The sequence below is a fragment of the Lepidochelys kempii genome, chromosome 9 (assembly GCF_965140265.1).
Source record: "Lepidochelys kempii isolate rLepKem1 chromosome 9, rLepKem1.hap2, whole genome shotgun sequence".
NCBI lineage: Eukaryota > Metazoa > Chordata > Testudines > Cheloniidae > Lepidochelys > Lepidochelys kempii.
In genome coordinates, this window is record NC_133264.1 from 101,173,376 (window position 1) to 101,190,036 (window position 16,661).

General features: G+C 47.0%; 1 protein-coding gene across 14 annotated transcripts in view; it reads right to left on the reverse strand.

The window, feature by feature from the left end:
• Positions 1 to 940: 940 nt before the first annotated feature.
• HTR2C (5-hydroxytryptamine receptor 2C) overlaps positions 941 to 16,661 on the reverse strand; it is a 740,895-nt gene continuing 725,174 nt past the window's right edge. For all 14 annotated transcript variants that reach the window (XM_073358595.1, XM_073358588.1, XM_073358594.1 and 11 more), the window contains one exon: positions 941 to 3,499. In XM_073358595.1, coding sequence (XP_073214696.1) covers positions 2,667 to 3,499 — 833 coding nt within the window. In that variant the 3' untranslated portion in view covers positions 941 to 2,666. The remainder of the gene's footprint in view (positions 3,500 to 16,661) is intronic.

The following is a 16,661-nucleotide window of genomic DNA, read 5'->3' on the forward strand; positions in this document are numbered from 1 at the left end:
ACCTGAGCTAGAGAAAAGGGCAGCCACCTGAGGAGGGAAGTGGTGTCATTGTCCAGTCCCTCTTCTACCAGCTACCGTGCCATTGTAGAAATACAAATGGACGCATGAGCGAGCGAGACATACTGACCATTCAGGCCAGTGTCTGTGTAGCTGCCGAATACATGCTGCAAGTGTGCATGCTGCCTTCCTGCAAAGCATGAGCTAGAGTCACCACCGTGGCACTCTGGTCCGATGCCAGTGTCACTCCGCTGATGGCAGGGGAAGAACTGCAGATTTACAGTGACACGAATGGGCGGAGAATCAGGCCCAGGGACTTCGGTGGGATTGCACCAGAGCCAAACTGGAGTAATGCCGAGGTGGATCAAGCTGTGGAACCCTGTAAGTGCCACAATGCAATAACTGCGGTCAAGTGCAATTCAACAGTGTAACCCCTTCCCTAAAGCAACAGCTCCGTTCTGCACTTCCTTTGTGGTTCCAGTTGGTGCCTATGAATATGACAAGCTTACAGTAAAACATTAGTCAAATGCAACATTAGTCAAATGCAACTCATCCTTGACATGCGTCAACCTTGCTATTCTCAGGCTTTTCATAAGCAGAGACTGCCAGTCACACCAAAGGCACCTACTTTACAGGGATGTTGTTACGTTTGTTAATTAGTTAATGAAGGTATAAGCCGCTAAAGCAGAGGTGGGCAAACATTTTGGCCCAAGGGCCACTTCTGGGTGGGGAAATGGCATGCAGGGCCATGAATGTAGGGCTGGGGCAGGGGGTTGGAGTGCAGGAGGGGGCCTGCCCTGGCCCCGCACCGCTCCCGGAAGCAGCCGGCACCACGTCCCTGCGGCCCCCGGGGAGGCAGGGGAGAGACAGAGGGCTCCGGGCACTGACCTTGCCTGTGGGTACCTCCCCTGAAGCTCCCATTGGCTGCGGCCAATTCCCCTTCCCGGCCAATGGGAGCTGCGGGGGGCGGTGCCTGCAGGCGAGAGCAGTGCGCAGAGCCCTCTGCCCCCGATCCCCCAGGGACCGCAGAGACATGGTGCCAGCCACTTCCGGGAGTGGCGTGGGGTGGTGGCAGTCCTGTGGGCCGGATCCAAAGCCCTGAGGGGCCGGATCCAGCCTATAGTTTGCCCACTCCTGCACTAAAGGCTAGGTCTGGCATGATGCAGAGTTCGGAGCAAGGGGTGGTGCATTAATTGCATCACCCCAAGCAGCGCTGTGCTCCAGGCCCTCACCCGAGTCACAGTTTCTCGCCTACTTCCTCGTAGCTCCTGGGGCCAGTCGCTTACTGTTGGTTTATACCAAGTAGGCTGGTGCGCTTAGCCCGTTCCTGGGATGGAACAAGCAATGGCCTTGCTTACTCTGATGCACCTGGGCTCATGGTGCTAGGAAGGTTCTTTCGCCCTTGGGGAGGCTCACAGTCCAAGGCATAAGGAAACAGCAGCCCTCCCAACACAAGCACGAAGTCTGGGTTGGGGTGGCAGGGTGTGCAGAAGAAAGCAATGCTGTCTCCAGAACTGGGACACTGCCAGTCTCAGGCTGCCGAGAAAACTAACATGAATGAGCAAGGAAATGTGAGACTGGTGAGAGCAAGAAGCTAGGAAAGATGAAACTGAGAGCTCTAATGAAACCAAAACCCGCTTCCTGAGGTAAAGCAAATGACCTGAGTCCAATGAATCCACTCAAAGCAAACAACCTGACCCAGCAGCAAGCGAAGGACAGTAGGCTGATCTAGCAGCTATAAATAATAGACTTTGCTTGCAACCCTTCCCTGCACTAGTGTGGCGTAAAAGCTCTGAACAGAAGCTAACAGTTGCTTCAGAGCCAGACACTGAGCCAAACTCCGTTCACCTTTCTCATGTGAGCCACCACATTGGAGTCCATCAGACAACATGCATGAGAAAGCAGATCAGAGTCTGGCCCACTGTGAGCTCTGCATCTGGTTATTTTTAGGGTTCAGGGTAGAGCCAGAGACACTCTGTTTACAAAGAAAGGGTCAAGACAGTTTGGTGGTTTTAATGCTGCCTTTCTAAAACAGTAGAAGATTTCAGGATCCCAGGATCAAATGATCCTGAAAGGCCAGGACTGCAGAATCGAAGTGGGAAATCAGAACTGAAAACAGCTCTCCAGCATGAAAGGTGGGGCATTGCCCCACTATGTCACCCAGCCCGACCCCCATGTGACCAGTCTGGTTAGCCAACTGTTCCATTGCAATACTGCTATGCTTTAGCTGAGGGATCCCTTCCAGGATGCTGGTAAGATTTGGTGTTGCACTGTTGCATGGCACATAACATGGGCGAGGATTTAAAGTATATATTTACTGTCAACTTAAAAAAGTTTTCCTTGATCTATAACTATGAATGGGCCACTCTGGACTCCAGCAAATGCCACCTGAGTAAGTATTCAGCATTTTTGTTCATACGCTGGAAGAAAATGTCAGCATTTTGTCCATGATGTAAGCAAAATACCAGATATTTTTGATCTAGTAGCAACAGTAAATATAGAACCTTAAACCTCACTGAAGTGTATGTATGATTTAAAGCACTGGGCTGGAAAGATGAATTTTTTAAAAAAAAGCTTTGTTCAGGATGCAGTATTTACATTGTTCTTTGAGTGACACATACGTTTTTACACAGGTATATTTCAGCTGCAGAGCCACGGGTGTGACTCGATTACACACAGCTCACCCTTTCGCTTACAACATTGCAGCTGTTTATCGACGGCTCTGAAGTCCCCGGTTGCATTTCTAAGCCCTCCTCAGTTCCATCCAACTCCATGCTGTTGAGTTCATTGCCATTTCGGTAGCTATTTAAAGTAAGGTCTTTCCTGTACGAAGCTGTGGAAGCGACATTCAGACACTGGTTTTGTCGCAGTGTCGATTTTTTATTGGGCTTGTACTGGCAGCAGATGTAGTTGGCAAAAGCCCTGCGATAGGTTTTATTGAAGAGCGTGTACACCAGGGGGTTAATCCCAGAACAAATGTAACCAACCCAAACAAACACACCCATGAGTTCACCCAGGAGGCTCTCATCACAGGCTTCCTTGCAAAGAACGGACATGATGTTAGTGATGAAAAATGGACACCACAGGATAAGAAACAAAAAGAAGACAATGCCCAGGACCTTGGAGGCTCTGCGCTCGTTGTTGATAGACTGCATGGTCCCTTTCCGAAAGAGCACAGCTTCCTTATTTACGGGAGAGTTCAAGTGGGAGGCCGCCTCGTGGTTCTGGAGCATTGAGATGTTCTCTGTGTTGTTTTCTTTTTTGAGACAGTTCATGCTGCTCCTTCGCTGCTTGGGCACCTCGCCGTACATGAACACCGTCGCTTGCTTCTGCAGCACCTGGACCGTCAGGCAGTATGAGATCACCATGATGATGAGCGGGATAAAGAATGCCACAAAGGACCCAATAAGGACAAAGTTCTCATCATTCAGAACGCAGCTCCCATTCACAAACACCCTGGAGTCATCCTGCAATCCTATGACTGGGATGGGCAGGGATATCCCTAGAAAAGAGAGAGTGAAAGCAGACTGTTACTAAAGCATACAAGGACTCCGGAGAGCGTGTAAATGATTCGTGTCTCACATACACCGCATTTCATCCAGTGCCTAGAGCTGTTCCAAAGAGAAGTCAGGTTTCAGAGTAGCAGCCGTGTTAGTCTGTATCCGCAAAAAGAAAAGGAGGACTTGTGGCACCTTAGAGACTAACCAATTTATTTGAGGATAAGCTTTCGTGAGCTACAGCTCACTTCAGTATCCCCAGGAGGAACAAGAACACCTGTTGTAACGCTCATGCCCACTGGGTGGCAGCACGGCCCCAGTGACAAAGACCTGCGTCTTGGCACATGGTGCAGGCATATTGGACTCCACGCCGATGCCCTGCAACGAATCACCTCCCCAGGGTTTCAGTGTAACTCCGTTCCCGGGCTCTTATTTCTCACGTTAATTCCGACCCGCAGACACTGTCGTGGCTGTAGACAAGGTGGCTATTTACGACACCAATGAGCTTTGCTAATGCGGGCTGGCACCCAGGTTTGGGGAAGACGTTGCGATCACAAGTGTAGGGCAGACACTCTGAATTTCTGAGGCACAGCCGGCAGGCCTGTGTGGCCAAACCGTGAACCAACAGTGCAATGACTGTGAGAGAAAACCAGCCAGTTCTTCCTAGCACTCTGGGGGAAGCACATGCTATTTTCTGGTCTCATCCTGGAAGGAGCTGACCTCAGTGGTAGCTGTGGGTGCTCAGCACCTCTCAGCATCAAGTTTCTTGTCTATACGTGTTAGGGGAGGGCAGGGGGTCTCTGTAAGCTGCACGCCTGTGTCTCTCTGGGCTATCTGCAGCGTATGCCTGGCAGTCACTCCACAGGCTGTCTTGTCCGAGGCCTGAGAGTGAAGCAATTGCGAAGTCTAGCAAGGAGGTATGCGTCAAATAGTGTCTGTCTGATTCCTGTCCGTGGGCCCAGAATGCAACAGGCTACTGCTGTGTACAGGCTAACACGGGAGGTACGCATGGTAAGAACAGGAAGGGTGGAGGTAACCACAGCCTCCTGGTGCCAGTGAAGGGGGGAAGGAGAGGGGCGGTTGTGAATGGGCCAGTCTCTGAGCTGAAGTCAGAGGCACACAACTAAAGCTTTTGGCTTCATTCACGTTAAATGAATAAATTAAATTTTACTAGAGTGCATCTTCCGACTTCCCCAACTACTGGGTCTGCTGACAAAATTACAGGAATCCCCCTATTTGCCAAGGGGGTTTCCCTTGCTCTCCACACCCATCAATGATTTCGATTTTGATAATGGCATAGAGAGTACACTTATAAAGTGCGCGGCCGATACCAAGCAGGGAGGGGTTGCAAGTGCTGAATAATCTCAGGGAACACTGAAAAGATCAATAAGTGATGAAATATGTGCTGAAGCCTTCTGCTCGTGGCTGCTAAGCCACACCCTGCTGCTCCTAGTTAAGTGTTTAGATCACCAGCGAGCTCACCCTAGGTTTATACTGTACAGTATCATCTTACTGGGTGATTATAATCAAGGGGGGGGGGAACACTTTGCAATACCAAGACCTTTGTATATAAATTACATATCCTTTGTCTTGTGTAAAAAGAAAAGGAGGACTTGTGGCACCTTAGAGACTAACCCATTTATTTGAGCATGAGCTTTCGTGAGCTACAGCTCACTTCATCGGATGAAGTGAGCTGTAGCTCACGAAAGCTCATGCTCAAATAAATGGGTTAGTCTCTAAAGTGCCACAAGTCCTCCTTTTCTTTTTGTGAATACAGACTAACACGGCTGTTACTCTGAAATTTGTCTTGTGTGTGTCATGTTTAGAAGTCCAAAATCTTTATCTAAAAGCAGAAAGCTAAATGTGCTATTAAGCATGGTGTTCTTTTCCTGCCTTTGCTAAGTGACTTCCAGGATCCCGAAGAAGACATCTGAGAACTGTGAGGGAATTTCTGCTGAAAAGCAACACCACCTATAAATGCTTCACATACCTAACGCTTGTTCTTCATTGTCCTGAGCTACATCTCCATGATCCAGCTCTCTCTCTCTCTCTGCAGACTGCCAAAGTGCACATCCAGGCTCTCATCATCTCATGTCTTCACCAATTTAATTGCCTCCTCTCTCACCTTAACTATGAAAACCTTAATCCTCTCAAGTCCATTTAACACCCTGCTACTAAAAAACTTCTTAGCTTCTTGGTTCAGTTGCTTAACAATTACTGGACAGCCCTTCCACACGTGAGTAATCCAAATGAAATCAATGGAGTTATATCGGAATAAAACTGGGCTAGTGCATGTCCGAATAGATTTTTTGCTACAAGTTGTTAGTAAGAAACAAGCTCACTGTATTCAGAAAATAACAAGGGGCCAAATTCAAGCATGGTGCAACTTCACCGAGTTCAATGGAGTTCCACCAGGTTTGGATTTAGCCCACAGTGATTAGATGAACATTCAGGGTGTCATTATGAGCACATAAATAGGCAATGCTTTTGTATATTATGGAACCCAAGTCCCTTCTCAGTCACACTGCCATGAATCAAGCATATATTTATATCCTGTATTTATATTTTAAGTCAAAGCAGATAGCTCTGTGGAAAAATAACAACTGCAGTCCTATTTTCATATCGATAACTGCAAGTGAAAAATGTTTGTGAAAAAAGTTTTAAAGAATTCTTCTTGGGAAATGCTGGTCTCCTGAAAACTGATTGTTTGGCAAACAGGATGCATCAGGCAGACCTGTTGCACTTCTAAAAACACTGTTTGTCACTTTCACATCTAAGAAAATTAACTGAAACATACCTAAATTCTGATGGCTGACGTGTATATTCTACTCTGGATGCATCTGATCGGCGTCCTATTTCTTAATAAAAGGTGAATATTTAATTTTGTGATGCAGCAAAACCCGTTGTTGCAGGAACCATTTGGCGGCAGGGAAAGGAAAAATCTCTGTTCTGAGAAGGGGAAAGGAAATAACTTAGGAACTGGTGTCAGTGTCACACTTGATTTCAGAGCTTGAGATGTCCAGGGTCAGAAGTGAGTCAGATTTTAAAGCCAGAAGGGACCATTACCTCATCTAGTCTGACCACCTGTGTAACACAGGCCATTAAATGTCACCTGCTTACGCCTGTATTGAGCTCAGTGTCTGATTAAAACATGTCTTCCAGAAAGGGAGCCTGTCTTCATCTGAAAGTATCAAGAGATGGAGAGGCCACCGCTTCCCTGGGGAGTTTGTTCCAGTGGTTAATCACCACCACCATTGTTAAACATTTGTTCCCAGTTTGTAATTTGAAATTCTCTGGCTTCAGCTTCCAGCCACGTGTTCGTGTTCTGCCTTTCTCTGCTAGACTAAAGAGCCCTTTAGTACCCGGCATCTTCTCCCCAGGAAGATACCGACACACTTTACATCACTTCTCAGTCTTCCTTTCGATAGGTTAATCAGATTAAGCTCTTTAAGTCTCTCACTGTCAGGCATCTTCTCCAGCCCTCGAATCACTTTTGTGATTCTTTTCTGCTCCCTCTTCAGTTTTTCAACATCCTTTTTCAGATGTGGGCACCGGACCTGGACTCAGTGTTCCAGGATCGGTCTCACCAGTGCCGTGAACAGAGGTAAAATCACCTCCCTGCTGTGACTCCCTATTCCCCTCTGTATACAACCCACCCCCAGCATCACCCTGGGAACTCATGTTCAGTCCACTATGACCCCATCATCCATCCCAGAGTCCCTGCTGTCCCGGATACAGTCCCTCATTCCGAGGGATGGCCTGAGTTCTTTGTTCCTAGATGCAGAACTTTGCACGGCGCTATATTAAAACACACTGTGTATGAGTGGGCCCCGCTTGCCAAGCGATCCAGATTGCTCTGACTGACTGCCCTGTCCTCATCATTGTTTACCACAACTCCGCCAGTTTCTGTTTCATCCGAACATTTTATTTCATATTTCATTCCAGATTACTGCTGAAAATGTTGAATAGCGTCAGGCCTAGTACTGATCCCTGCAGAACCCCACTAGAAACACCCCCATTTGAGGATGATTCCTCATGGACGACAACTTTTTGAAATCTGTCCGTTAGCCGGTTCTTAATCCATTTCACATGCGCTCTCTTGATACTCCACAGTGGTCAGAGATGGCGGATGATTCAGAAAGCTTGGGATTATGACAGATTCCAATTTCTAGGAGGGCACTTATTCATTGACCTTGAAGAAGAAAGGTTAGAAAAGCGCAATGAACACGACAACTGCAGCATGGAGAACATCGGAGCTTTCCAAAGACTGACAGCAAAGAGATCTTTAGAAGTTGACTAAAATATGCAAATATTTCCGCATAAATTCCTTGCTTTAATCAAACCTTGCTGTCCTGGTTTCGAGGTTTTGCAGGGGTGCTCCTCTCTCCCCGTCTGTCTCAAGCCCCAGTACTGCAGCACTTTTACTGTGTAGCAGAGGCAGATCCTTTGACTCACGGATGCTGTGGATGCGAGTGGGCAGGAGAACGCTCGCCATCGGATATGGGAGTGCACTTGGCTAGTCTCTAGGAGTGTGTTACGGAATGACAGGACAGCAGGTTTCTATTAGGGAGTGGGTGCAACCGTTCAGTTAAGATAAGAAACACCCTGTATCCCAAACATTGCCCCATTATTCACAGATAACCTCTTTCGGGCTGTAAGAGTCTTCATCCCCAAACAGTCCTCCCTCCAGCCTGTGGTACCATCTGAGCTACTCGGTTGTCTCCTTGGGAGAAACATCCAGCTCCTGGATGGTGGTTAGACCAGCTAGCCCTGCATTGTCAGGCACAATTCTGATCTCATTCAGTCGTCGTGTACCAGTGCTTGACTGGAGCTATTCCTTATTCACAACCCAAGGACTGAGATCAGGATGAGGGCCAGAGGCGTATTTTCGAGGGCACCTAGATGGGCCACTCTTGTAACGCCTGTTCTGTAGCACAGTCAGGGGCCACCTCTAAATCTGCTCCTTACTCAGGACTCACCTTCCGGGAGTGGCTAAGTGACATCCTCCTTCTCCTCTATTCCACCTTCCTCCCTTTCTCCTGACCGCAGCCATCCTCTCCATCACCCATCTTTGCAATCTGAGGGCTGTCTTTGGCTGCCTTTCTCTCCCCCATCCATGGCATGGCCAGCCAAACACATATGGAAACCGTGTGTTACTTAGCTGAGCTGTGACCGCAGAAACAGAACTTATGAGGGCAAGACTGGGACTTGTCCTGAGTCGTCTCCCTGCCTTGCCCATCACAGACAGAGGAGAGAAGCCATAGGAGGTTGCTACTCCCCAACCTGCACAGCTGGGCAGGGCCCTGACTCCACCCCTTGGCAGGCCACCTTCTGCAGAGGGAGCCAATCTGCTGCATGTATAGACCAGGAGCAGATTACTTCCCCCTGCAAGTGCTTTATAAATTACACTGATTTTCACATGACTCGTGTGACTTAATGTACTTTAACTGTTTGCATTACGGTATTCACTGGATAACAACTAAAGAGAGACATTATTGGAGAAGGAAAGCACAGCTTACTACCAGGAATGTAATGATGTTGAGTCCCAAACTAGCCAAGATGAGAGAGGTCTACAGCTGGTTATGCTTTTGACAGCTCAATTCTTTCACTCCCCAGTCAGTTGGTCTGTCAGACAATAGCCACAGAACCTTCTTCTGAGCCTTTCACCTATGATCCAGAGTAGAATCAGTGGACATCCTTACTGAAGGACAGTCGGTCTGATTCAATGTGCTGAACTTACAAAGGGATGGTCTTAATTCTGTGGAGCCTTTTCCAGCTAACTCCAGTGAACCTAGTCTGACCTACTTGATAGCAATTTTCCTAAAGGTACACTCGTAACACAGCATTCTCCCCAAATCTGGCAAAATGTACAAGTTTACTAAGAACCCTTTGTAGCTCTTCAAGGGAGGCCATCTTTTTGTTCTGTGTTTATACAGTGCTTAGCACAATGGGGTGCTGGGTCCGTGATTGGGGCCGAAAGGCACTATAGCAATGTAAAAAAATAACTATTATGTAGTAGACTTCAAGGCAGCCTTTTCCTTTCCTGGAGCTGACTGGCATGCAACAGGTCACAACAATTTCCAACCAACCCACTACTGGGGTGCTCAATGCATCATTAGCCAAGTGGCCTCTGAGTGGGAAGTCTCATTTCAGAGCAGCACACAGTGGAAAGACCAGTGGGATAGTCTTCCTGCACCCCCTGCTTTCAGATTTTTGCATCTTCTCTTTGGCACAGGGAGAGCAAGAGGAAAGGGAGACAGAGCAAGACCCTTTGGACAACAAATTCAATTACAGTTGTTGTCTTAATGCCTGTTTCTTGTCATCTTTTAAGGTGTTCTCAAGCCAGCAGCTCAATTCTCTGAATGTTGCTGATGCCATAGTGGTCACAGAGGGCAGGCACTCCTCACAGCATAGTCTCAATTTATAAAACAACAGCACAAGTGACCTCCAACACATCTTTGTCAAATATTTTATTATTTGATCCAAAGATAGTCTTGTAAAAAATGCCCAAATGTACATCTACCATTGAAAATGTGACAAAGTCTCTCACTGTGAGCAGACAACAAAACCCAGCTGAGTCAAAAGCAATTTTGGATTGGGTATTCTTTGAAAAGATCTGTTCCAGGAATAATGATCTGGAGGCAGATCTCTGCCCTGTGCTATACAGGAGCTCAAACTAGATGATCACAATGGTCCCTTGTGGCCTTGGAATCTATGAGCACTAACTAAGGTTTTTTTGCCATTTAATTTCCTCGTGTTTTGAACCGAAAGAAAACGTGTTGGTTGGAGCTAGTGGTCATTGTAGCAATGGGAGCTAGCATGGAAGTGGAGCGGCCTACTGATCCTGGCCCTATACGCATCTCCTCCACACAGCCCCACCAACCAGCCTTGTCCCTCCCAGTCTGGCCATCCTCCCAGCTGGCCCCACCGTACTGTTTTGTCCAGTCTTCTCCCCACCCCATGTTGCAGGGGGGGGGGGGGGGGAGAGGGCAGGGATGTGTCCTGGATGCGTCTATGTGGCAGTGTACCCAGGTTTCCAACTGGACCCAGCCTTGAAACCCAGCTATCCCCCCAGGCATGACGAGAGAACCCAAAGACTCTTCTTAGAGCCACCCCACGTTTCTGAAAAGGAGCTGTATTCTGTGTGCTGCTTGGCCCCTCCCATCTCTCCTTCCCCAAAGCACGCTCTCAGCGAGGGCTGAAGTGGGGATAATCCCAGCTGAATGAGCGGGAGATGAACACAGCCTGAAACCGCAGTCTGCACCGTTCAGTGTCAGTGCGTGTTCCCATCCTCCCTCCCCAGAACTGGAGAGCCTGCGATATGCCACGAGCATGCCCATTCTGCACTGCTCACCCAGATCCTGTACACGTGGGTTGGGGGTGGGGTGGGGTAGGGAGATTGACAAGCCCGCCCCATGTCCCAGCTCAAGTAAGAGAGGTCAAGGAGTAGGGGATTTCAACCCCCATAGATGAGCTGGGGGCCCCCAGATCATGGCACATATGTGGGAGGGGAACGTAGAGCTGACTGGTGCCTCTACCCCTATTTCCCCAAGCCCCCTCATTGCTCACCCTCATGTCTTCCTGCCCTGTGTTCCCCATTCCCCCAGCTGGCCCCCCAAACCTCTCTTACCACCCATCCCCGCTTCTCCCGCTCCCTGCACTACCCCCAACCCCTCTCCAGACGTCCACCACCAATCATCTCCACTCCAGCTAGCATTGGCATGTGTAATTTATTTTCTTTTTAAAAATCATTTCAGTGCCTTCTGAATAGTCTGCTGTTTTCAGACCCCATTTCTCCAAACTAAAGTACCTCCTTGGACAGAGGTACATTGGAGCAACACACCTCCCTTGTCGACATTCAGATTTCTGCTCTGGGTGGGATATGAACTCACAGTGCCTGTGTGGGACTCAAATTCAATGACCAGAACTATCTCTCTGAGCTGCACAACTGTGAATTTTAGCTTCTTTTCAACACGTGTGGTCTCTCTCTCTGCATATGCACTGTGTAATCCAGGAGGTCCGTGAGCCCCAGAAATTCTTGCTAGTGTGCCTACGGAAGAGTAAACTCTTCTTCAAATAATGTTGCAATCTGATTTCCCCCAAAGGCTAGTGGGTGGCATGGGCTCTGCTGGGGTGACTCTCATGCTTTTGAGACCCTGGTTTGGTGATCTCAGCCCTGGTTTGATCTCTAGCTGTATGCAAAAATGCATTTCCAAAAGGTCAACTTTTCAGAAATCTGGGTTTTTCCGGGGGGGGGGGGCAAGATCTCAGGAACCCCCTGTTGAAACAGCCCCAAATTTGGATCACTGACCAAACCCTGCACCTCCAAGAGGCGCACAAACTTTCAAGACTATCTAAGTAACTGTGCGAACGTCAGAGCACTTAGAAGAGTCAAGCTTTAAACAGAAAGCCTGTCTTGACCCTAACTGTAGCAGAGCAATAACAGATAAGAGAGACAAAGGCTGGGAGAAAGGCAATATCTGTTTTTCACAGATAGGGAACTAAGGCACAGAAATAAACCACTTATGCAAAGTCACACAAGGGATCTGTAACCAATGCAGGAATTGAACCCTGATCTCCTGAGGCCCACTCCAGTAGGACAACCGCAAGCCCAGCCCTACTCCCCAAGCAAAAGTGGAGAGTAACATAGTGTCAGAGACACCTGGCAGTGCTGATGCCTCCTCCATGATCTCTTAGGGCCCCAAAGAAGAGCTCCGTCATTTCAGGCTGAGGAGCACATCAATCCGCTTTCACATCACTGTCACCTCTTGTCTGTGCACCACGTTTGTTATTTTCATGAATTACATCTTACTTTGGGTTTCTGCAGACACAAGGTTTCCTGTCTCGTTAGCATTCCTGGGTCACTGGGTGCCAGTCAGCTGAAGACAAGTGGCTATCATTAAGGAGCGGGTCTGTGAGCGGATTTAATGAACAACCAAGACATGGTGAGGGTGACGTCTTTTTTTTAATTGGCCAGTGTATTAGAGCAGAGCTCCTTTTAGGATGAAATTCTGAACCTGTATCTGCTTTTCAGTCCTTGACTCAAATAGTCTGCTATCTTAAGCTGGGATATGTCTGCATAGCCTCACGTTAGACAATGGAGCTTTGCCCATCCACAGCAGCTGAGGAACAAGTCCTGCATGTGCAGAAGTCCCATGAAGGTCTCCATTAGCAGTCAGTATTACAGAATATTGGAGACAAGAGACTGCCTGAGGCCACATTTTCAGCTGGTGCAAATCGATGAAGCTCTAATGACTTCAATGGAGATGCACCGATTTGTGTCAATTATGTGCTAATTGGGCCTACAAATTTACTCTAATTATGAGCTGAACTGTAAAAAGTATGTGAAAGTTCCTGAGATGTTACACTAACCGATAATAACAAATATTGATGGGAAAAGGCACAAAAGGGAGACAGACAGACTAAATTTGTCTTAACAAAAAGGCCTGCAGGACCATGTTAAGATCAGGCTTGATGGACAAGAAAATGTGGGTCTGGAAATCAGTGAACCAAAATTGGGGTGTTGGAAAGTAGGCCTAAGTGGTGAACAAAATAACAAGGGGATGGGCTATTCCACCTATCACCCCCTTGTGGGGCCCTTACAGAAAGAGACTTTGAGGGGAAAATAGGGAATAAGAGACAGAGGCTACTGGCGTGGGCGTCACCATCCTGGCTGCCACTGGCCCTTCCTCCTGGGACCCTGGGCCTTCTTGTCAGCCTGATCCTGAGAAATGTCCTGACCAGACTGGGCCAGAGAGGGGGGCCCCTACCAAGTTAAGCTGAATCCCAAACACCCCCTGGGATGAAATGGAGACTTAATAACAACAGTTCTAGCCAATCTCAACTACCTTCTTCTCATCTCCCAACAGGACCTGAACCTGAAAGGGGGTTCTAAAGAGGATGGCTCTAGACTGTTCTCAATGGTAGCAGATGACAGAACGAGGAGTAATGGTCTCAAGTTGCAGTGGGGGAGGTTTAGATTGGATATTAGGAAAAACTTTTTCACTATGAGGGTGGTGAAACACTGGAATGGGTTACCTAGGGAGGTGGTAGAATCTCCTTCCTTAGAGGTTTTTAAGGTCAGGCTTGACAAAGCCCTGGCTGGGGTGATTTAACTGGGAATTGGTCCTGCTTCGAGCAGGGGGTTGGACTAGATGACCACCTGGGGTTCCTTCCAACCCTGATATTCTATGATTCTAGGACAGCTATCACCATCAAAGAGCCTGTTGGACAAGGAGTGGGGGTTCCTTGCCAGAGCTCTCCTCAGTTAAAGGGTAAGGAAATGAAGGGTGGTGTGGAAAGGAAAGCCTCATTCAGTGCTTTACGTTTCAAAGGCTTTCACAGTATTTTCTTCTTTTCTGTATCTGTAATAAAAGGTTGAAAGGATTTGTAATGGTGTGTTTGCCGTGGTGCTAAGCAGGCTGAGCTTTCTGCGTGCCAAACCTCATTTAACACTGTTTAATGTTGGAAAGCGACTGGGTGACGTAAACACCTTTGGCCCATTTATTCCATCTAAATTAACACAACAGCTCTCACCCGGCATGGGAAGCTGAGCAAAGACTTTTGGCCACAGTGAGGGTCAAACAGATGCTTCTTGTCCATAGTCATTCTCACGACAGAAATAACAGTACTGCTTTCCCCCAGATCTGGGGTGTGTGCAAGCGCCCTGTACGAGCTTTCATTAATATGCAGTCACTTCACTTTGTCAGTAATACTAGGGTTATGCCTCCCACAGAAGGAGCATTTCCAGGCAGCATTGTGCAGGAGATTTTCTGCTTTCGATGATGTGAAATGTACCTGTTTAGCCCTTGCTTTGATACTGACAGCTCTGGTGTTTGTTAATGACCCTCTTGTCTCCAAATCATGAGCCATATCCAGGAACAGCCTACCCTGATTAAAAGGGTTGGGTAAAGGCCCAGTAACACATTTAGACTTCCCATCTGTCATCCTGCTCGTTAGCCATATTTTTGCCAGATTTTTCCTTGTAACGTGTCCTCAGCTCTGTTTGCTAACTTAGGGCTCAAGTATGAAAACAGATTCATGTGTGTGCAGCATCCCCGAGGAGTAACTAGGACTCTACAGGGCATGAAGCGTCCATATGAGCTGTTTCCAAAATCCAGCCATCCCTACCATAAAGAATTCCTTCCCGAGAAAGTTATTAAAGACACTTCATGGCATAAATTCAAAGCAAATCCCCAAGTAACACGAACTTACTCTAAAAGCATGAAACGTGAAAATATGAAGGGCAAATATATGAAGTTCAACTAGCCTGCCCTTTACTTTTATGTGTAACCTGGTCTTATGAGCTGGAAAACTTCTGAATAAAGAATACAATTGCCTTTAACCTTTGGGGCCCCATTCTGCCAGTGTTACCCAGATCGAGTAGGACCCTATTCCATGATTAATCCTACTGAGATCAATAGGGCTTTGATGTGCTACCTAGAGGCCTACAAGATGACTTCATTGGAACAACTTGCAGAGTAAAGTTCTACTCAGCATGAGTAAGGATGGAAGGCTCAGGCCCTCAAGAGGAGACAATTATAAAATACAGTGGAATGTCGCTTAAGGTGAGATAAGCATGTACTTTTACCTGTTCCTTTAGATGTAATTTTTCATATTGCTATAAATAAATCTCAGTGATAAAAAAGATGCAAAACCAAGACAGTTAAATGTGGGCATGAAATCTTTTTTAAAGGTGAATGCTTTATTGCATAGATGAACAGGTCACCGATCTAAAGCCTAAAGCATAACATAGTGTGTGAATCACAGAGACTGATCTTGTTTTAACATAGTCCATGTCACACCACAGCCATATTTGACTATACACTTGACTGTGTTTTGTTTTTCTTTAGTTATTTGTTACGTTTTCAATCCACAGAAGCTTTGCTTGGCAAGGGATCATCTTGAAATGGTAAAAAACCATGATGTTCACAATTAATACTACATCAACAAGACGTGGAGGTCTGCGGCTCATTAAGACATAATGTCAGGATGCCAAAGAGAAGTCACAGCTGCTACCTGCTATGCAGAATGTTTGCAGGAGGTGCCAATTACTTTGTTCTCATGCAGTGCAAGAGACCTCAGTTGTCCTTATGCCAGCCTGAAATGGTGTCGCGCGAACAGGCAGGTTGAGAGATTGCCAGCAAGGCAAGCTGTTTAACCAGGCTTCTTCCGAAACTGGAATGAGGGATGGATAAAGAAGAACAGCACTGAGTCTTAACTGGAATAGAGCAAATGGGTGACTTGTAGTTTTGCTGCTATTATTAATATGCTGGGTTAGTGAAGCTAGAGAAACAGAAAAACTCATACCTACCAAGAGGCTGGATGATCTTCCACAGCAAGAAGGCCTGCTCTTTCACTACAGGATCAGGGAGCTGCAACTGGCCTCCTGTGGCTGCCAGTGTCCACTACATCTGAGTAGCTTTGACGTAATGGAGAACAGGGCCGCCGGCAGAATTCCCACCTACCCACACTGCTGGGGGTCATGCTCACTCTCACAAACAGCTCTGTTGGCGCCAATAAGTAAGGTAACAAACAAGAAAACTCAAACTGCATTTCTATTATCATTCAGTGTGATCAGGACAAAAGACAATAAGTGCAGTGAGTGTGAAGTTGGATTTAAGGGAGTATCGGTCTAACACAAAATAACATTGCTGATGTGAAAGTCTGTAGTACACCGAGTTTTGGGATCCTAACATTGGCTCAAATCCTGAAGTTCTCTTTCAATTTTGTCTCAGTCCTTACTGAGGGGGAAAACTTCATTGACCTATACAAGGACATGATCAGGCCTCAAATTTTGAGAATTGAAAAGCTCAGTGTATTCTTGCAGTAGTGTGTAAATCCACTTCAGAATTCCAATAGGCAAGTTCTTTTTGAATAATATTCCCTTGTTTGTGCTTTTTCCCACCTTGCAGCAGCAGGACAACATAACGTATTTAGAGCTTTTCTGCATCCTGCTCATGTTCTACATACAACTGCAAGTGAGACGCTTCTCTGTACTAAAATCAACTGGAAAGATGTGACACGACTCTGGCATACAGCCACTGAGTGAGAACAGGGAGCTGGCAGACACCAGAAAGAAATTCCATAAGTAATGAGGTAAAATAAGATATTGAAAACAGTACACATCTCGAGAAAGTAATTTTTCCCTTCAAAAAGGAACTGCTT